The sequence below is a fragment of the Zychaea mexicana genome (genome assembly GCF_025766255.1).
Source record: "Zychaea mexicana strain RSA 1403 chromosome Unknown BDB00scaffold_101, whole genome shotgun sequence".
Taxonomy (NCBI): Eukaryota; Fungi; Mucoromycota; class Mucoromycetes; order Mucorales; family Lichtheimiaceae; genus Zychaea; species Zychaea mexicana.
Window position 1 is genome coordinate 115,587 of NW_026516764.1, and position 21,662 is coordinate 137,248.

The 21,662-nt window shown below is 41.8% G+C and overlaps 4 protein-coding genes across 4 annotated transcripts; 2 read left to right on the top strand and 2 right to left on the bottom strand.

Annotated features, from left to right (window-relative positions):
- Positions 1 to 4,519: 4,519 nt before the first annotated feature.
- Positions 4,520 to 7,559, bottom strand: BDB00DRAFT_846660 (CDC45 family). Its single transcript, XM_053125172.1, has 10 exons — positions 7,316 to 7,559; positions 7,065 to 7,166; positions 6,708 to 6,920; positions 6,484 to 6,585; positions 6,243 to 6,394; positions 5,853 to 6,149; positions 5,406 to 5,771; positions 5,107 to 5,314; positions 4,862 to 4,974; positions 4,520 to 4,778 (listed from the first exon to the last, which is right to left on the bottom strand). Exons 1-10 carry the CDS (start codon positions 7,442 to 7,444, stop codon positions 4,640 to 4,642), a joined length of 1,821 nt encoding a protein of 606 aa, XP_052975069.1. The 5' UTR covers positions 7,445 to 7,559; the 3' UTR covers positions 4,520 to 4,639.
- A 2,607-nt stretch (positions 7,560 to 10,166) lies between these two features.
- On the top strand, positions 10,167 to 12,026 carry BDB00DRAFT_877074 (uncharacterized protein; the record flags this gene model as incomplete). Its single annotated transcript, XM_053127559.1, has 2 exons — positions 10,167 to 11,526; positions 11,620 to 12,026. 2 exons carry the CDS (start codon positions 10,167 to 10,169, stop codon positions 12,024 to 12,026), a joined length of 1,767 nt encoding a protein of 588 aa, XP_052975070.1.
- A 4,938-nt stretch (positions 12,027 to 16,964) lies between these two features.
- On the top strand, positions 16,965 to 18,700 carry BDB00DRAFT_942065 (transmembrane amino acid transporter protein-domain-containing protein; the record flags this gene model as incomplete). Its single annotated transcript, XM_053129387.1, has 5 exons — positions 16,965 to 17,079; positions 17,169 to 17,287; positions 17,408 to 17,470; positions 17,557 to 17,889; positions 17,966 to 18,700. The coding sequence occupies exons 1-5, from the start codon at positions 17,007 to 17,009 to the stop codon at positions 18,698 to 18,700; spliced, it is 1,323 nt and encodes a 440-aa protein (XP_052975071.1). The 5' UTR covers positions 16,965 to 17,006.
- A 280-nt stretch (positions 18,701 to 18,980) lies between these two features.
- On the bottom strand, positions 18,981 to 20,972 carry BDB00DRAFT_942066 (uncharacterized protein; the record flags this gene model as incomplete). Its single annotated transcript, XM_053129388.1, has 6 exons — positions 20,484 to 20,972; positions 20,352 to 20,384; positions 20,114 to 20,231; positions 19,563 to 20,052; positions 19,417 to 19,482; positions 18,981 to 19,292 (listed from the first exon to the last, which is right to left on the bottom strand). Exons 1-6 carry the CDS (start codon positions 20,584 to 20,586, stop codon positions 18,981 to 18,983), a joined length of 1,122 nt encoding a protein of 373 aa, XP_052975072.1. The 5' UTR covers positions 20,587 to 20,972.
- Positions 20,973 to 21,662: the final 690 nt, after the last annotated feature.

Here is a 21,662-nt window from a genome sequence, read left to right on the forward strand (position 1 = left end):
CCTGTGCCTACAAAACAAGCACCACCTGCCCACCCACCCACCCACACACACACACACACCCACTTACCTTCAACCACCTACCTTTCACCTTCGTCGCCTGTGTCTACAAAACAAGCACCACCTGCCCACCCACCCACCCACACACACACACACACCCACTTACCTTCAACCACCTACCTTTCACCTTCGTCGCCTGTGCCTACAAAACAAGCACCACCTGCCCACCCACCCACCCACACACACACTTACCTTCAACCACTTACCTTCAACCACTTACCTTACGCCTTCGTCGCCTGTGCCTACAAAACAAGCACCACCTGCCCACCCACCCACCCACACACACACACACACCCACTTACCTTCAACCACCTACCTTTCACCTTCGTCGCCTGTGCCTACAAAACAAGCACCACCCACCCACACACACACCCACTTACCTTCACCCACTTACCTTACGCCTTCGTCGCCCGTGCCTATAAAACAAGCACCACCACCCACACACACACCCACACACCCACGACCTACAAAACCCGCGTTAGCCCCCCTCCCTCCCACACATCCACAGAAAAAAGAGAGAAAAAAAGAGAGGAACTTACCATATGTGATCGTGAAAAAGTGAAAAGTGAAAAGTGAAAGAAAAAGCGAGGAAGCAACACGCTGCGGAAAATGGGTGTCTTTTTATGGGCAAAGTTCATTTCCAAAAAGAACGCTGGTCTGGGCCCAATGAGATTCTGAAGGGACGCTTGCTTTTTTTTCCTTTCCTGTATCTTTTTTTTTTGCGTACAAAAAAACTAAAATAGGCAAAGATAAGCTCCGTGCTCAACAAAGCGCACAACAATGACAGACGACAGTAACACGATCACAACGCGCATTATCACACTTTGGCACTGTTTTTTATCTTTTTTTTTTTTACTTTCTGTGTTCGCGTAGTTCAGTTCGCGAAAATAATGGAAAGGAAAAAAGTTTTATTATTCCAATGCACATCACGTAGTTCAGTTCGCGAGAAAAATGGAAAGGAAAAAAAGTTAGTTCGGAGGATACGTTCCGAGCCAATCTGGTTTGCTTTTTTCGCATGTATCATACTTCACGCGCACCCTGGGAAAAGCAGACAGATAGGATATACGATCGACGCTGTTTTTCTTGAAAAGAATCCCTTTCTCTGCATCCACCACGCTTGCCAGCTTACGATTATCGTTCGTTAAGCTGACCACCGAGCGAGCTCAATGCGAGACTAAAGACGACAAGCAGTCTAAAACCACACCTCCATAAGCGTATACAGTGTAGTGTTTTCGCCTGGACGAGTGACGTCCCCCAACTTTGGTTCCATCCCCCCATCCAACCCCCCACCCCCAACTTTATTCATGGCCAGCACGGAAGGTCTGCGCTTGAAGAAGCCGAGCATGACAGCAAAGTACAATGGAAACCCTGCGCAAAAAACATCGTAACTTGGCCTCAGAGCCTCGAAAAAACAAGGGTTGAGTATGTGCGTGTTGCTACGAGTCTGCCCATTGCGCTGGTTGCGGTTGTGTGAAAAAAGCGCTGCGAATCGCTTCGCAAGAGCAGCCGCCATTTCGCTCGGAATTGGTCAAAATGGGTGACGCGAATAAAATAATATGTGTTTTGACATGCTTGTCCTGGCAACAAGCGGCTTTCAGGAACATGGATTGTCATGACTACTGAATGCCATGGCAATAAGCAGCTTTCTTATGCAGCGTGGTTATAAAGCAAGCCTCATAGAGAAGGATGTTAAAACGAGCAAACCAAACAACAGTATCAACCTGAAGAAGCAGCCTGTATGGATAATAGTAGCTCTAGGATGACGCGCATACTATGCTGAAAACAGCCATGCTGCTCCATATTCTGCTCTTGACAATCTATTTTAAGCTGCCCACATCCATCATTGCGGGCTTGGACGATCGGCAATCACTGATTGCCGTGGGCATATACTCGTATAAGAGAGCGTTATTTATTTTCGTTACACACGCCACCACAGTCGATACAACGATGGCCGAGTCTTTCTACAATGTCTCACTGATCCCATGAAGACGCTGGCTGCGGCGTTCAGCACATGTTTACTCCAGCCCAATCCAATGCACGCTCAGTCAACCTGGTGATAAGATATCAAACAACTTGCATAACACTATCCGCTATCATACCCCAGATATTTTTCCTTATTTTTATTTGAATCGCCAATATAACTTGTGGTGACAAGACATCCATTCTGAGTGCGTCATCAGCCGCCCTTTTCTTAGTAATGAGCGTATAAGAGATTTAAGAGATCACAAATGACATATGGTGCAAGCACCTTATAATCCGCAAATTTGTGGGTAATCTTTGAATCCCTACTACTTTTTAATGTCACCTTAAAATAAAAAAAGAAGCGGCTACTTATGTTTTTTAGACCTTTAAAAACAATATTTGTGGATTAGATTTGAGTTCTTGCTTCTTTAAAAAAAGTTATAGGCTTCTGAAGTTGGTCACTTTTGGCGGAGGGATAGCAAATTGAAACATATAGGATTATACTTAAACAAGCGGAAATCAAGTTTAGCCTTATGGGTAACATATTTAAGCGGTCCAAAGCCACTAACGACTGGCTACTAACTTAGGTTCATGTTTGCTTTGCCTTCTCATGCGTATTCCACACAATTTCTCCATTATACCTCGTCCTAAAGATCAAAAGAAAGCTGCTAAAAAGCACAATTGAACAGAAATCGGTAACTTCGTCACTATAATGGAGCAATTGCAGCTGCATATGAGGAATGTGCGACAACTCCTCTGCTGGCCTTCAGAAACACCTTCCTATTGCTTTAGACTAAGCTTTTCCCCCGATAATCCCACAAAGATTCGTAGATATTACAAAAGATGGTTTTATTATATAGAAGCATATAAGTAAAGGGAGAGGATGCCTGGGCAGAAGATGAAGAAGTGAGGATATTCATAACCAAAATTGCAAGCTCCCATCGGAAAGTAGGCATTGATGATTAAAAACTACCATATATAGAAGCGGAATCTGAAAACTCGAAATTGAAACAAATTTCAAAATTGTGCATTATAAGGTGTGTGCACCATATTCATAACCAAAATTGCAAGCTCCCATCGGAAAGTAGGCATTGATGATTAAAAACTACCATATATAGAAGCGGAATCTGAAAACTCGAAATTGAAACAAATTTCAAAATTGTGCATTATAAGGTGTGTGCACCATATCAGTGTTGCCCCTTTTTTGTCATTTATCTTATAGATTTTTGTAACTGTAATACCAATAACAGTAAGCCATTCTTTCGAGGTCATAACAGAGTCAGCAGGTCTCCTATATAAGACACTACATATTTCTCCTTTTCTACCCTTCCATTGACGTTTCTGTTACATTTGACCATACCGTTACTGCCGCACGACATGCATAGATAATCAACGCCACCATCGCTGCCCGCGCATTACGAGACATTATTCGGTCTACTACCCTAGTAAGAATACATTGCTATCATATCGTAGTTGTAGCTACGTTGTTCAAAAGTTAATATGTGCTCAGTATAGGATGCTTTATGGGTCTCATTAATTTTCGTAGCATTTTATGATCTCTATTCAGAAGAAATAGCTTTAAGCGTCCAGTCATGAATGTACCTCCTTAGTTCACTCGTACTCTCTGAGTGACCAAAAAATTCTATTCGCACACCAAACTTTCTTTGTGTAAATCCGTTCAATCAGAAAGCCTCATTTATTCACTAAAGATGGACTTGTCTTAAATTTCTTATACAGATAAAAAGAAAGTGGTATAGCTTATAGCAGGGATTATATTCTCGTGTTGCTCTGTTGCAACTCCCGAATTGCGTCCTCCATAGTGTATTCGACCTTATCATATTCTGACTGGCTTATTAGTCGCATCGCTATTACCGTCATGTCAAAGTCATAACTCCTTCGCTTTATGATTCTAGTCGGCCCTTGGACGCAAATCACAGTGCCTTCCCTGATAGGGTTCCTGGCCATAAAGACAAGAACGTTTGGAGATCCTACCCACAGCTGAACGTTTTGTAAGATCTACAGTAAACAATAAATATTCTAAAACTAGCTTTCCGAAAAGATATGGAACGAGTACTCACTTTGATATATGTTCCTTCGCACAGGAGTAAAAGCGAGGCAAAGATTTTGTATTCGCCATTGTCACACTTTTCAGTATGATGTCTTTTATATGTTGGGGCTCGAGATACCATACCAGCACAGAAAAAGAACATGGCCATTCTTGAATACGTTGATTTCGTAAAGATAATGCACAAAACTCTTATTTTTATACAGATGATTAGCAAGCTGATGCAGTTTGAGTTTATATATAGCCATCAAGAGCCACACGTAGTTGCTCCCTATTTTCATATGAGTTTGATTACCCATCTCAATATTTCTGACCGTCCAACGCTATGATATGTGCAGATATTTTCCAAATCGATGACTAGTCTATTCACTCGGTCCAATCTACCAGCACTCGACTCCCAACAACGGGGTTTTGTGCATTTCTAAAGTAAAAACGCTTACTATTCTCTTTATTGCTATTGTTATGTTGGAAATGCAGAATGCAGAGGCTGGGGTGGCAGCCGTGAATGGAATGGGATGCAGTAGATGGATAGGTGGGTTGGAAAGTTATGGTGGTTTATGCAGCAACAAAGAGGTTTTCAATAAAGAGATCAAGATCGTTCTTGTGAATCTGTAATACGGATGTCTCGAAACTATCGAATGAAATACGTGCTTGGGTGCGTTCTGCTGCTTTTTGAAATGCCATACCGAATGGACTACGTTGCACGTAAGAGACTGTGAGTTGTGATCCTCCTCCACGATGATGATGATGAATCTTGATGACTATACAACGACTTACTTTTTTCGAATATCGCCAAAGGTAGGTGCACCGGTCGTTGCTACCACAAGAAATGATTCATGCTCTTCGTCATAGGATGCAATCACAAACGGCAAATTTCTATTACCGTGTTCCTATATTCGACAATGGCATTTAGAAACAAGAGAAACCGGCTCCCAAGAGTAAACTTTCTTTTTTCCTTTTTCCCAGTAGTAATCACTCTAAGCAAAAAAAAACCCCCCCATCAACCCGTAGTTGGACCTTACTCTATATGCATCCGTAAGGAAAAGAGCAAGTTTCGATAATGTCAGCGGATGCTGGAACAATGGCAAGTCGGGTCCATCGCGCATCACCACGGTTCGGAAATTCTTGATCACCCGTACAGCTCGCTTTTCCAGAACCGCGGTGCTTTGTCGTACTACCGCGCGCTGCACTTTCATGCATAATTTGACACCACGCTCAAGCCCTTCCGCACTATTTTTTTTCCATACGGAGGGATTAAGTATTCTCGCCTATTCCCCCCATGGCTGCTCTTTGCTTTTGAGACAGAGAATACAATCCTTACCTATCCATGGAATCGTACACTGTATAGAAATTCCTCATCCACCACCGCCTCCGGAGACTTGCCAAGCCATCCCCATGATCGCCCGTCGCTTCTTCTAACGCATCCCAATCCTCGTCCTGATTCCACAACACATCTTCGCCTAGACGGATCGCGGACTCTGGACTTGTCTCGAGCAACGTGACCAAGGAATACACGGCATCACTTGCTGAGAATCGTTGTTTCCATCCAAACGTGCGTGCAAAGCTTGGGAAGCAAATATCGGTTAAGCCGTAGAGAGGTGCAACGGTTTCGATCTTGGTGCGGAGAATCGTTTTTAGATCCATATCCATGTGGGTATAAACTTGTTCGCATTGTTGTATTGAGAATCTGGTTTTGTGTTAAAAAGTAGGTATATGTAAGCCTTGCTTTTTTTCTCATTTCCATCGTAACCTATCTTGATGATCATACCCCATTTTTGCAAACATGTTGAGTAGGCGCCTGCGCCCAAATTCTTTCCAAAGACCGAGTTTGCTTGCTACATAGCCGGAATGATACATGCTGTCCTGTAGACTCCAGTGCCGAAACAACATGAACCGAAAATCGTCCTCGGTTTGTATACTGCTGTCACCCGTCCGCGTTGCTCCTTCACCAAGTATCAAGTTGAAACGAGCCACATCGTCGTTCAAGACTGATATATATTTCAAGTATTTGTCCGTGTCGATTCGTTCAAATATGTATTGTGATGTTATGCCAATGATTGCAAGCCTATTAGGCACATGGGATTATGTAAGCATACTCCTTTTCTCACGTTGACGTGATCAAACACTCAAACCCCCTCTGTTTTTTTGCTTTTTATACCATAACAGATCATTGTTTGTTCGAGCAAGTTGTGTTGCTAGTGCATAGGCTTGTCCTGCAGTAGAATTGGCATGATAGACGCCAGATTCGTAGTATTCTGTTAATAATCGTCGTTGGCGTTGTCGTTTTCGCCGCCGTTCTGCATGCGATAGCTAAATGCGCTTTCATTGAGTACTACAACGATCTTGTAAAGATGCAACGAGAAAATCAAGACACACTGAGAAAAATGAGAAACGCATACCCCATCGCCCTCGGCCAAGCGTCGTCGTTGTCGTGGTCGTCCGTTATCATCCTCTTCCTGATCTGAAGCGTCAGAGGCGCTATCGTTTTCATGTTCATCCACCTGGGAAAAAAAAGTTATCATCTTTTGAATGAAGGGGTCAACCCGTCCTCCCTTTCCCACACAGATTGCAGCAACACATAATGTTTACTATTAGAAAAAAGAAAATATGCGCATCGATTTACCATGACATCTTCATAGGCTTCCATATATTCTTTCAATTTCGACCGTTCCGACGTGTCTTGAAATACAAATACATTTTTGCTTTCTGGAAGACAACTGTCAAGGTTAAACGGGCGATGGCTGTCGATTACATAGATCCGTACGTCGTCTCGCGAGCCAAACATTTCAAACACTTCTAGTGGAGCACCACAGTTGATCATGATTATTGTTCGAAGCTGTCGTCGTTGTTGTTGTGATGGTTTTCCAGAAAAGAGAAAGACATAAGGAGTTTAATTATGTTCGACTTTTTATTAAAAGCCCCAAACTGAATAATCACGAAAATAAAGACAAGTATATGTAAACAACAAAAGGAAGCTTACGTCTGGATCATCGGCAACAAGTCCACGGCTGGCCTTTTGTAGATCATTGTGACCGGATACAGGTACAAGTTTATGTTGAATTAAATCGGCTTTCAGAATGGACTACAGTGAGAGAAAAAAATATGTATATAGATAATACGCGTGTTTTTCGTCAGGTATTGATATACATATTTAGAGGGAGTACATACGCAAGTTGTGCCCTCTGTTGCTGTATATATATATATATATATATTGAGTGGTTAGGGTAGTACCTGAAGGATTTTACAGGCACATATAGCATCAACATCGGAAGCCACAAAGAGAATGCAATTGCCTTCAACAGAGTCTTGTTTTATATTCTCAAAAGCTCTTGAGAAGTGCGATTCTGTAATGAGAACCATGTGAGGGAAGGTGAGGGGTATGCTGTGTGTGTTTTAAAGCTCTTCCTTGCACTCTTTTTTTCCTTCGTCGCCCAACTTTTTTTTTCCACGAAAAAGTTAAATCCGACAAAACGCGTCGCGGAGTGATACAAAGAACAGCGCGTCTTCCGCTTCACCAATTCCACCACCTTACATTTTGCTAACACTACTATAAAGTAAAACCTTAGACTACGTTTTTCAGAATGTTGGCACAAGATTCTACACTTGTTATTGTATACTTGTGGAATTGTTTGGTCGACAAGGAGAAGCAACAAAGAAAGTCGAGCAAATGTCTAAAAAGATCCAACGGCTATAGACAGCATGTACACGCTGTTCAACACTAGAACGACCGTGTACCATACTTTAAAAAATACGGCCGCTTATGATGATAATCTTGGAATCCGCACTGCTGAAGAAGATGACTTGCGCGCGCATTAGTAAAAAAAAAAAGGTTTCGCGCCCGTACTTGTATTCAATTTCATTTTGACTTTGCGCGTTTGGCTTCTTTTGCGTCTAATGCAAATATGAATTGCTTCTCGTAAATGTCACGCAACTGTATTTTCGTATTGTATTCCCAAAAAGACTGACCCTCACACGCATTACTGAAATCTTTACAGTAGATCTGTTTCATTTATTTTCAGAGACAATTCCAAATTCGTTGCTTAACAACTAAAGGCTTTTACTATGGCTCTGTCACACTCACTGGCTTGTAGAAACATTCGTAACAAAAAGATACCCTTTAGTCCATCGCTGCATCGTTGAACTAGGAAATTTCAGTCCTATCATAATACCGTCTTTTAATTACATCCTTCTACCTCTCTTTGTACCCTTTCTTTATGCTCCCTTTCAGATTTCCAACTTGTTCTTACAGCCCGTGTGTCTTCTCTGAACAGCTATTTTTCCAGTGCGCTCCGTTGATGTCACATATTCTTCTTCGACTCGCAGGCTGGAGCCAATATACGTCTTTTTTGTCCGCCCACGTTGAACACAGAGGTATAATAAGCAAAAAGCTCTTCATCCTTCCTCCTACATAACGAAACATGATTCTAGATTACAGTCTCACTTGGATGGTTGTTGTGATATTAAAAGTAGCAATAATGAGCCAAGTGGAAGGAAAAAGTTTATATAATATATCCTTTTACAACGTACTACTAAAAAAGTAACATGGCCTTATTTATCGATCAATTTACTAATAATTCTAGAAAGTCGATGACTTTGCGTCCATGGGGATGTTTATTAACACAAGAGCGATGCCAAATTTTTTTTGTTATCCTCGACTTTATCATGACCGCTATGATATGATACCATCAAAAAACTCGCTATTTTAAACAGGGTGAGCATAAACAAAACAAATCATGAATTAGGACCAAGTGGTGATGCTGATCGTCCTTTAACATCATCGTCTTACTCAACCACTAACAGACTTTGCAACCAAAATGAAAGCAGCCTGGATCAAGTCTTTACTATCATGCATATTAGCGACTTTCACATCTTTACCTCTTTTTCTCCCACAGATTCTGCTTGTAGCCTCCGGGTGGACTACCTCACGGTTGTCAAGTGTATAATGTACTACAAAGTTACAACTGCGACGCCGATATGTAGATCGATCTCATCGAGATCGGCTCGGTAAAAATGATGAGTGAAGGCTCACATACACAGACAACTCCTCATTGTTTACGTTTTAGCCCCTGTGCTTCCGAGATAAATTGTCGTAATTTGATAACAGAAAAAGAGAGAGAGAGATGACATATTCCCAGTTTATAGACAATAATGCTTGTGTTGTTGTTGTTGTTGTTGTTGTAGTTGATGTGGAAGAAAAGCTGTTGGGCTATACTATATATCACCGGTAGAACATCACCCCGCCCGGTGAGTTTGTTCTTAAATGAAACCTTTAATTATCTTTTATAAAAACAGCAACCGATATTTGTTTCTTTTTCGAGCCCAAAAATGCATCATGTGCGTGTGACCCTTTCTGAGCGGGGATCAAGGGACACGGGATTTCCCAGCTTACAATGGAAACGTATACACTATATATTTTATATTATTCTGTATGTGTTAGTAGTAGTAACAGCAGCAGCAAGCTTCCATATTGAATGGATATTCGAGTATGGAAAGCCCACGCGGTCTTTCCCAATCATAAAGAGTAACTTCCGTGACCTCTCTATCATTATTATGCCTAAGAAAGAAAAAGATGTACTGTATATAAGGTAGCTTTCTAAAGGAGAGAGAGAAGGCACCGTCTCGTTGCCCTGTTGTTTGATTTAAAAATTCTGGGCGGAACGGATGGTTTTTTTTTACTGTGTAGCAAAGAGTGGTCGGCGTGTTTGCTTAGTTTATGGTTCCTTGTGCTCGGATACAGCGCTCAGGTGGTTAACTACCCTCTTTTTGTGCTACCATCCGTACATGCATTTACGTACATAAAGTTAATCTCTCTTGGCTTAATTGCCTTTTTTCTTTCTCTTTCTTCCAACTACTCCCCCCCCCCCCACTCTGCTTTTATATAAAAGCAAAAGCAAATACTTTGACCGACTATTATCTTACACAGACACTTGATAGTCTCTTGACGTTTCTTGCTCTCTTTGCTTACATACTAAAAAAAACTCAATTTCAAGGTAGTACGATGGTGATCTTCCTAGCCAAGTAATGACAATAGGATACAGTAGAGATGCTCAAAAACAGCAACCATTTATCGGTGTACTAGGAAATGTATATAACGTACGATCGACCGTACCGATGGGAAATTACAGACGAAAATACAGAACCATCTACCCAGCAACAATGCCATGATAATGCCGAGGATGATGATGATGATCAGTCTGATTCAATGTCTCTCGATGATACAACACTACAAAACGGTAATATGCACACGAGCAGTTTCAGACCCACTTGGCTTGTACGTACGTCGGATATGAACATTGTTCCCGGCTATACAGTCAATGGTCCATACTATACCCTGTCATACTCGTGGAACCAGTCAGGCACCATAACTAAAATTGGGAGCGAATACCACCGGGACGATCTTGGCAATCACAAGATTATATACGAAGAGGAAGAATCAGTACACGAGGAGGAAGAAGAAGACTACATTGGGTATCATCAACACATTCAACAACGGGAACGCCAGCAACGAGTGGTATTGAAAGCGAGATATGTGAGCTTTGTACAGCTCATCCAACAATTGTGTGTGGATTGCGACATTGATTACATCTGGTATGATCAATTATGCATCGACCAGAACGATCCAAACGAAAAGAGACGCGAAATGCAACACATGGACCTGATCTATCGACACTCCTATTGTACCGTGGCACTTGTACCGGAACTGCATACTTGTGACGGACGGGCCAATCTATCAGCGATTATAAATTCGGAATGGGCAAACCGGATGTGGACATTGGAAGAAGCGTACATGGCCAACCAGATATTGTTCATCGGCACCAACGTTCACTTGTGGTCGCATACAATTGCTCAATCATCCACCTACAAAAGAGACACCACATTAATGTTCTTGCGCAGTATTTGCGATAAATCCCAGCAACAACGACTTTGGAATGCGGGTACCATCTTGTGTCACGCGCACGCCAGATCCAGCACCAGACCTCATGACAAAATATTCGCACTTGCGAAAATGTCAAGTCGCGACACCATCACCAGCTCTTCTAATGCCATTATTCGCTTTGACTACAATCAGCCACTTTTGGAACTGATCCTGCAGTTCTATGAACTGTTAGCCCAAAATGATCCTACTATACTATGCTTTGGTGCACCTCTTTCCAAGAACATTTTTCCGTCTGAATCATGGTTAATAACACCGCAATTAGAAGAAGAAGAGGACCATCTGAAAAATTTAGATAGGCTACCATCCTGGGCTGGTATTCACGGTAAACATCTTGCTCAACCGTGGGGCCAACACGACGATACTGTTGGAATCGCATCATCAGCAGCCCTATTAGCAAGCAGTGGCTACAGCGTCGAGGGGGCACGCATATACCTCTACGACTGTTCATACATTCCTATAAAGTTCACAAGCATATTACAAAATTGGCATGGATCATCAGACCAAGGTTAGTGATCCATGCATCATCCCCCATTCTTCATTATTTCTATAGAGCATTCACCAAAACAAAACAAATACTAAAACAATGCTGATAATATAGACGCCGCATATGACGACCGTACAAGTAATAATAACAGCTCATCACTGGCATTTGCTGCTACGGCCGATATCCTTCAAGCCCATTTCGGATCGCCCGCCTTTCCTGTTCATGCCTGCGGGTTAAAAGTGACACACAGCATTGTATCAGAATCAACAACAACTCGGCATGTATATTTGTCGTTGGTCGGCGACGACGACTGTTTTCAAGAACACGCCATTCTCTCGGGAATTAGAATTGGTTTGCAGCAGCATTGCAATACCGCGCGTGCCATAGGCATGCCTGTGGTTAGACAGAATTATCACGGAGAAAGTTGGAAATCGGTTGGGTTGTGTATTGTCATCTATAATGTAAATGTTTTGGATCCAATCATTAAAGAGGCTGAATTAATGGATTTTATTATTGAATGAAGAACAATAATAAATAACACTAATTGTTTCTACTAATGATTGTCTCGGTTGGCTCTTTATGGAACCCGTCATTCACTGAACTCAAAAGCAAATGCATAAATATCAATGCAGACCTTATAAAGTACAATCGGCAATGTTACGATATTGCTAGATGAAAAAGGTTTTTATTTATTCTACTTTGGCCTCCAGCAATGTACATTAATCCAAATGCGTGACGAAATCAGACGGTACGAAACATAGTCCATACGCATTCAAAATTTATTAAAGTTACACCTTAGTTTTTCAAGAACCATATGTTCTCTCAGAGAGGAACCTTTTCGGCCAACGACACACAGGCATTGCGAAATGCTGTATCTTGTCTTAACGCATGTATTAGACACCGTGAATAGTAGGATGCGTATAATATGTATGATGGTCGTGAACGGCTAGACTGAGGAGTCGTAAGAGGAGCCTAGTAAGTGGGGACACCTTGCTTAAGATTACAGTATGTATATTATCAAAACAAAGGAAATGGCTCACACAATTATGAGTATGCTACAACTACAGCTGGCCACTACTGTGTATTTTTTAAGTCTAAGATTTGAGAACTTTATAGCCGCTGTAGGTACATATAAGGATAGCTGCAGAGACAACATCCGTGCTCCCAAAACGGTAAAATTTGGATAGAAATGTCGGTATTACGCTACTGCAACCTCGCTTCTGTGTTGCTGAGGAATACGTTCCCCGCGGTAGATACTCAGTCCAGGGAGGCAACTCGCCGTTTGCCTTGTTGGCCATTGCAGGAAATCGGTCTTTCTTTCAGCAAAGGTAGCACTAAGGTATAGCTTAAGTAAGACCATTTTTGACCAAGTATGGCCGTAAAAGAAGTACAAGGGCCCAGAAAGCGGGCTGGTTGTAGTCGAAAAGCGAATGCCTTCTTCTGGATACTAATAAGTAAGGCACGGATAGGGGCAAAATAGGCTACATAGCTTGCGCTTTGGTGCTGTGTTATAATTTGACGTGTGCGTGACACAAAATGGTAATGTACGCGCTTTTCACAGGTGTGTGTGTGTTTTGAGAATTGTGCCAAATGCTGTACAAGGACCTCAGTATATTGTTCATTGAAAAAAATAATAGATCGAGCGACTGTGTGCGCGACCATCAATGTAATACCCTGGTGCCGATAAACACTACATATCCGGTTGGCCATGTCCCAAGACCAACGTACGTTTTTTGCTCATTTTCTAAAATCCATGATCGTTTTACAGTTAGACCACCAGCCATTTGTATCAAGCTCCCCGACAAGGAAGGTCCATGGTGCGGGTGTAATAGGAGTACTGATATCTCTTGTACTTTCAAATCTCGCCTTTTTTCTCATCTGGATCGTTCTGTTTGTTGCATAGCTTATCATATTTTATGTATTAAAAGTCGCAATCTGTTTGAATTTTTACGAATTACATTCTTTTAAATTTGTCGTCGTCGTCGTCGTTGTTGAGAAAGTGACGCTGAGTAATAGTCCCAGTCCCATTTTTTATTTCTCAATTGCATTACTTCTTCTTCCGCGTATACAAATTATATAATTGCTCAAGTCTACTACGCGGTAATCTTCATTTCCCAATTTGGGTAATGCTCCGGACTGGTCTCCACGAGTAACGAGAGGGTAACAGCCATTAGACGGTGTGTTACCAGGGAACAACCTGATATTGGATGTGCATACTAGCCAGTGTCGTCAGTACATATATAATAGGTGCAAATCAGAGATTATCTACAAAGCACACATATAAACGGTTGTTATCTCCACACACATCATCAACGAAATTTATAGTTTATTTGGTGTATTCTGAAAGATGATGTCAAGTTGGATATCGGTAGCAAATATATATAAAGGAATGCATGCCATATGATACACGAAAAAAAAAACAATTTGAGTAACATTTACAATGCAATACAGTATAAACATTATATTGTAAAAGCTTTCATTTTATTTATAATTTTGAATGCTAGAAGTTAGATTGTTGTTGTACAGTATTCGTTTGTTTGAGTCACTTTAGAGGGCTCCATTCACAAGAGATTTCTTTCAAAATAAAAGAGAGGATTAAGCCTGTGTTGGGTCTGATGTACTTTTTACAAACAATGTTGCGTGATACTTATTACTCTACGTAATAACCACTGCATTCGCTATATCTTGAATAGAAATGAAATGTATCTACTATTGTACAGAAAACAATATGACCATTGATGTCCTCAGATTTATGAGTAGAGCCATCTGGTTCTTGAAGCCACTTTATCTCAGAATTGTATGGTAGATAAATAACAAAGTGGTACGAGGTAGTGGAATATGAAAAACAGCGCATGTTTTTTTAGCGATGCTGTATTATATAATATGAACTATGAACTGGTCCAGCCTGAAGCGAGTTCCATCAGCTGCAGATATCCTTGAAAAGGGTCATCATGGGCCGATAGAGTGTCAAGAAAAAAAAAGATACTGGATACTAGGTCACACGCGATCATGTATACGTGGGACGATTTGAAAGATGCTACGTTATGAGTACCAGCCGTTGAACCGATGATAACAACAGCAATAACAAAAGAATCCGTGCTACTATATACAAGCCGTACCCTACTCTCTTCCTCATCACATCCGACTCTTCTTGTCCTTCTCCCGGTGCTGTTTGCTTTTTCCAGTGCATTTACGAAAAAAAAGAGAACAAGATCTCTCCCCTCGCCCTTAATTCTATTCGATCCTACAACATTGTAGACAGTGCCGTAGACCCCTTTGACATAAATGCTGGATATCCTAATTATCGTACCACCTTTGATAATTCTGAATTGACAATGACGATTAGTAACAACATATCACAGTCTCATATCATGATACTAGAATGGACTTTTTATAATTATCAAGCCACACAACAAAGCCTGTGCTTTGGATAGAGCGAGCTTTAGAGTTTCGGTTTGCGATACTGTTTGTGGAAATACAGCAAGCGGGATGTTTCTCACAGAGCACAAACTAGGCAAACCCAACATATTGCACGTGTATATTTTATAACTTACGTAAAGGTACTTGCAGTTTTGTTCTTTCTTGCAGTATATAGAACCCTTCTTCAATGAAATGTTCTCAATAGACATGCTGCTAAGTACCCTTTGTAGTTGTAACTAATCAGGGAGGTAGTATGATATCTACTACTAGTGATGGCAGCAGTGCCCAGAAGAACAAGCACTTGATAAAACAACGTAATACGTCTCCTGTTAATATAAAACATGTGAGTTGGCCGAGAAATGATTATAATGATGGCAGCCGGATATTGATGTGGTACAATTTATAGACCATTCAAAGATGTGTTTACAAATGTCATGTGCCCCAGGAAAGCTGTTTTAGGCAAGTTTGGCTGTTAATGGGAACCTGGGAATTAATGAATGTTGGACAAAAGAGAGAGTCCAAGACATGTTGATAAAATGTCAAGACAACGGGCCCGTGGTAAAAAATAAAAATGCACAGGTTTTTTCGTGGGAACAAAAGAAAAGTAGACATGTTTTCTCTTCATCATTGCTAGCTAGCCTGTTGTGATATGATAATAGAGTGTGGCTGTGGCTAACCACACAACCATGATGACCAAGTACAATCCAGAAAACAAAATGTAACAGACGTGGTAAAAAGAAGAAATGAAACGCCATGATGATATTAGATCTGTCCCCGTCAAATTAATGTGCGACTGACTCCACAGAGAAGGGATGACGAGTTCCCTTTCATCGGATGATTTATACCCTATTATTATTAGATTGTGTATTTGCAGGAAAATAAAATGTCAGTCCACAACGACTGAAGTCCCGTATGTTGGTTGGTAAAAGCGCGCGCAACAGCTTTACGATATCCAGCAGGCTGTCGTATTACGTGTCAATGTTTCCAAAACTCAAAGAGGCCTTTTATCGTTATCGTAAAAAACTTGAACCCAGAGATAACGAACCAAAGTAAGATGGTGGCTCCCAACTTGTCATACCCCGCTCCGCGAATAGTGTGCCTCGCCCTGCCATAGATTGGGTGTGAGTAATTCCGTTTCAGGTAACGCGATTGGTTTAACCGCCCTGAAGCCTAAATGCTCTTTTCGACCCGCAGAATATTTCTTTTCCAGGGTCACAGAATATGTGGGGACCAAAGCAGAAAAAGATAAGATCTGTGGTTCCAAGGCAAATAGGGTTTTCTCACGAGAGTAGCACCATTCGGTCTGAACCTAGTTGGTTGATTGAAGAAGTAAGATAAATCAAAGAAGCCTTGGTGTGCTGCCTTTCATGCTATTAGTTTAGTTTCAGGGAAAAAGGTCGCCAAGGGCAAAACGTAAATCGTTTGACCAATTTACTGTCTCCGACTTCTCAGCAAACTGTTACAGTAATGGTTGATCTCTCAATTCTCTCCGCTCTATGGTTTCTCTCCCGGGTAAATGGACTATTTTGACACACACACACACCACCACCACCACCACTACTACTACTACTACTACTACTGCTAATACTAATGCTACTGCTTGTTGCAGTTCCTATCAAAACCATGTTGCCAGTGGTGTTAGAAACTGACACAGTTCCTTTTTCTTGCCTGACGTCTCTGGAAACCCCGAGGCCGGGCAAACTCGTGAGAAGAAAACCGATGGTTTATGGGAAATAACCGATTTGATGGGGAGCGGGGCTTCGTTATTTTTATAAGACCCATTGTCAAGGAAAATAAAAGTGAGCATATGATCCCAATTACCTCTATCGTTGCCTTTTTAGGAAGGATCGCGGTATAATCCAAGAGATGGTTGTTGTTGAACGGAAATCATGGAAATCGACACGCTTTTACATTGGTTCTACAAATGATAGCTTTGAAACTCTATACCATATCGGACACAGGGAAGAGGGTCGCATATATATATACCGAGCAACGGCTTTTTTTTTGTCTTTTATATAGTTCCACCTTTTCCTCTTCTTCTAATACCAATTATTACTACACGATAACATACACATATATTAATGTCCTTTACAAAAGATGAAAAGACCGATGTAGGGTATATACCCGATTCTTCGAGTGCCGCATATGAAGCAGGTATATATCATACGTAACAAGAAAAAACAAACATATATTGCTAGTAAGCCCAAGCGCAATACTGATCATTACCGTTTTTTACTTGATAGACTTTGAATTCGCCAAAGAGGGCTACGACGTGGATCGTTCAAAGGGTGGCAGCACCATGTACGCATATTACAACGTTGTTTGTATTGTCGCTGGCACGGGCTTGTTGGGCCTTTCACGGGTATATATAACTTTTTGTGCGCGACGGCTGCTGTGCTTTGTTACACTTGCCCGCGATAATGTCCAAAATCCTTTTCCTCTTTCTTCTGCTAAATATCTCTCAATTCATACTATCCTTTAGGCTCTGAGTCAAGGTGGTTGGGCCGGTCTCGTCATGCTCTTACTAGCATGGTGGATGTCAAGTGTAAGCGTTTATTTTACTTTTCCTCTTGTGTCCAATTGGAATCCTAGCAAAAAGAACTAACTTTTTTTTGAGGGGAATGATTTTAGTATACTGCCGTTATTTTGCAAACGTGCATGTACAAAGGCAAACACAGACGATTGGCGTCTTACAAGGAAGTTGCAACCGAGGCGTTCGGTGCCATTGGAGGCTGGATCTCCTTCTTCTTCTCTACCTGGATCTATATCGGCACACCGCTTCTCTATACGGTGCTTTCGGCCGCCAATATCAACCAACTCTGTGAAGGCACAGCTGGTGAAATCGGTACCATCCCATGGACCATCATTTTCTGCGGTGTGATTGGTATCCCATACATCTTTTTAAAGTCAATGAACAACGTCGCATGGACCAGTTTTGTCGGTATCATTGCCATCTTTGGCACCGTAAGTAGTCATGTCCTTTTTTTTTTGTTCAATATTATATATCACGCAACACTAAAAATTTATGATACAATGATAGATCATCATTACAATGGTTTTGGCCGGTATTGATGCTCCCAACCATGTCGATAGCCACAAAGACAATGTCATCTGGGATGGTTTCCCCATCGCTCTTGCTACTATTTCGTTCAGTTTCGGCGGTAGTGTCGCATACCCCAACATGGAGGCCGCCATGAAGAACCCCAAGCGATGGCCTCTTGCAGTCGTTACCGGTCTGGCTACTTGCGCCGTCATGTACATTGCTATTGCTGTCTGTGGCTACTATATCTACGGTAATGAGGTCGTCAACCCGGTCTACAACAGTGTTCCCCCAGGCGCCGCACGTACTGTTGCCATCGTCTTTATCACATTCAACATTCTTGTCTCTGCCCCCATCTTGCTCGTCTCTTTTGCCCTCGACGTCGAAGACATGCTCAACGTCACGGTCGAACGTCTCGGCAAAAAGAAGGAATTTATCATTCGGCTTTGTCTGCGCACGGCCATCATGGTCTTTATCGGTGTCGTTGGTATCGTGATCCCATTCTTTGACTTGTTAATGTCCTTGATTGGCGCCTTTGCCAATTGCCTCATCATTCTTGTCTTCCCCGTCTTATTTTACTGGCGCTTGACCGGTTTCCGCAACAAGAAGTTCTATATCTTGGCATGGCACGGTCTGATCATCCTCGTCGGTCTCGTCGGTCTTATCTTTGGTACTTGGACTGCCATTGAAGATCTGATCGATCGTTTTGGTGACGATTTTGAATACAGCCTTTAAACACACACACTCTCTCTCTCTCTCTCTCTCTTATATGTAATTTTACTTTATCGTGTATACCTTATCGACCGCTACATCTCTCCTTCCCCCATTTTCTCTCACTCGTCCAAATTTAATAATCCATCCATCCATCCATTCGACTCTCAAATACATACAACACATATTCAAAAATAGAGAAGACTTCATACGCATTTCTCTCTCTCTCTTTCTGAAGGTACCCCTCTACCTCCCTCCTGGTGATGTCATATAATATTATAATTTCTTAATTTTTTTTTCTTGGTTACCACATGAACCGTAAATTTATCCTGTCGTCATCATTGTTATCGCAAGTTTTCTCTAGTTGCTGCTGATCGGCATAAGCATCAAATAACTGCTTCCAGTATTGCGCGCTAGCCGCAGTATCTGCAAAGAGATAAACCTTGCCTTCGAGTACTTCATTGTCTTCAAGGCGAGCAGGTTCCATGATTTTGGCACATGTTCTGTCGAATTTCAACACAAGTCCCGTGGCGCCTGACATGCGAACTGATTCTTGGTCATTTTCAGAAGCGTGTGTGACGGATCGCAGTGGCTTTAATGGAATGCTTCCAACGATCTGTTGAAATGCAAAAGAGGAAGGGTTTTTTTTACTCCTAGTTAAGTTTCTTGTCTCTCACAAAAAGAATCATCCCGGCCATCCTAACATGACCGAATCCTTTGGATCTTCTAAACTGGCTTACCTTGTATGATTCATCCAGAAACAACAGTGTATGTGCTTCAAATTTTACCAGGTACCGTCGCCATGTCTATAATTATTGTATATATATATAACTTGTTAGATGTCCATTCTTTTATACACAGGAAAGCATGTGGGATAAAATTTTACCGGATAACCTTGACCACGAACATAGACGGTCAGACAATCGCCCTGCTGGCAATAGTCCAATACGAGTCTGCTCGTATCAGACCCAACCTTGTGGCTACTACACGCTCCTTGACCGCTGCTCGAGTAAGTCGTTTCGAGCGATGGAGTAGCTTCATTGTCAAAAAAATGGAACGACACTGTGAGTTCCAAGTTGAAGCGATCCTTGTCATTGTTGCACAAGGGTTGTGTCAATGTATAACGTAAAGGTCCTTGTCCGACAAACGCGCGTAGACAGCTGCCAGAAACTATTTGTTTCACTCCAATGACGGGCATGGTGACCTTTTTTTGATGATGGTAATGAGGTGTTCCATCGTGGTTTCGTAATGAGGGTGGATTGCTGCGTCGGCTGCTGTTTTTGAGTCGGTGCTTCACTCGTGTCAGCGTCGAGGTGAGCGTGTTCAGAGGCTGGGCCGTTAAGATAAAGGTCAAATCAAAGGATCCATTTACGTTTCTATATGTATAATATTAGGTTCCCCGAATTTTTTTTGTAAAACTGCTAATGGTACTCTTACAATGGGATGTTGCGGTCGGGGTATCCACGAGCGGACCCTGCAGGTATCTTTTGCATAATTCCCGGAACGGTTTCGATTATATCGCCGTTCAACTGCAAATGCAGATGGTACTCGTATTCTACGATATTTTAAACGTTTAGAAAGGTTCCTTCTTTTCTGCAATGTGTAATGACGCGCTATATCCAGACAACTCGAGTGTATACGTAGCAGCGCGCTAAAAGAAAAATGGGTGTTTTACCTCGAGGGGATGCATAGTTGACAATTTGATGCACTACAGTTGCATATAACGCATTAGATTTCACGTTATTGCTGCGAATATGTCTCTTTCAGACATAGCATATATATACCACCAGCGTGCCTTTCTTTTTACCTTTGCAATAGATTTTCTCATTTGTGTCATTAAAAAGCGATCGTTTGCTGCTATTTGCTTGTTGTTGCTGTTGTTGCAAATGGCCATGGTTGACATTGTACATTAACGGCAGTTCAATGGAAGTACTGAGCAGTTTATGCAATGGTGTCCCAAGCCAGGTCACTGCTCTTTGAAGCCGTGTGTGAATGGGGTGGTTCAATCGTTCCTGTTGTTGTCGTATACCAGTAACCTTTATGTCGTCGTCGTCGTCGTTCTTGTTGCTGCTTCTGGGTGTTGTGTGCGTAGAATTGTTGGCAGTACTAGTAGTAGTAGTAGTGGTACTACTAGTTGTTGCTGTAGTAACATCTTGGGCCGACGACGGTAATGATGGTAAGGCGCGATCGGCCAGTGACCGCAAGTTGGGTACAGTGTGATAAGTCTCCACAGGAAAAAAACCGGCCTGTTGTTGTTGTTCTTGTTTCGGAGGAACAAAGTCAGTGGCAATAAGCGTGTTGTTGCTGTTGTTTATTTTGATGGCAGCAGATGGCTGGATTTGGTTAGCACGTTTGCGATTAATCAAGCTGAAACGCCCAGCAACAGGTTCGTAATGTTGATCCATGGATTGAATAGAAGAGCAGAAAAGATACTGCTTTTGTGTGTGTGTGTGTGTGTGTGTGTCTTTATCCTTATAGGTATAGATGGAAGGTACGGTAGAGCAAAAAGGGGAAGGAGGGCAGCCATGAAGTAGGGTCCTTTTATGCCCCATTTCTGTTTTATCTGACTTGAACGGATGACGATATAAAAATTTCCGATGGATGTACTTTGGCTATGAACGGTATGTAGCTAAATAGCAGCCAGAGCAACAATAAATGGCTTGATTACAATAAGGATTATCATGTATGTATTATATATCACAAGAGTATAGAGTTATATCAATGGGGAGAGAGAAACAAAAGACATCATTACTAGTAAACCAGCTAGTAGTAACAACGTTGTGGATGATGATGATGATGATGATACTATTTTACGAGTGATGGAAAAGGAAGAGGAAGATGATGCTTGGGATGACACTGACAGCGAAAGAGGAGTTTCTGGATGTGTGGATTGCATTTGTTGGGCTGGGTTATTGACAGATGATCTTTGCCAGGGCCTTGGGGCACCTCTCGTGGCTGGCTTATATTCCTCCTTTGACGATAATGG

Coding starts and splice junctions, on each gene's coding strand:
- BDB00DRAFT_846660 (XM_053125172.1), bottom strand. CDS start 7,444: ATGGTTCTCATTACAGAATCGCACTTCTCAAGAGCTTTTGAGAATATA. Junction 6,586..6,707: donor AAGCCTATGAAGATGTCATG/GTAAATCGATGC, acceptor TTTTTTTCCCAG/GTGGATGAACATGAAAACGA. Junction 5,772..5,852: donor AACATGTTTGCAAAAATGGG/GTATGATCATCA, acceptor ACACAAAACCAG/ATTCTCAATACAACAATGCG.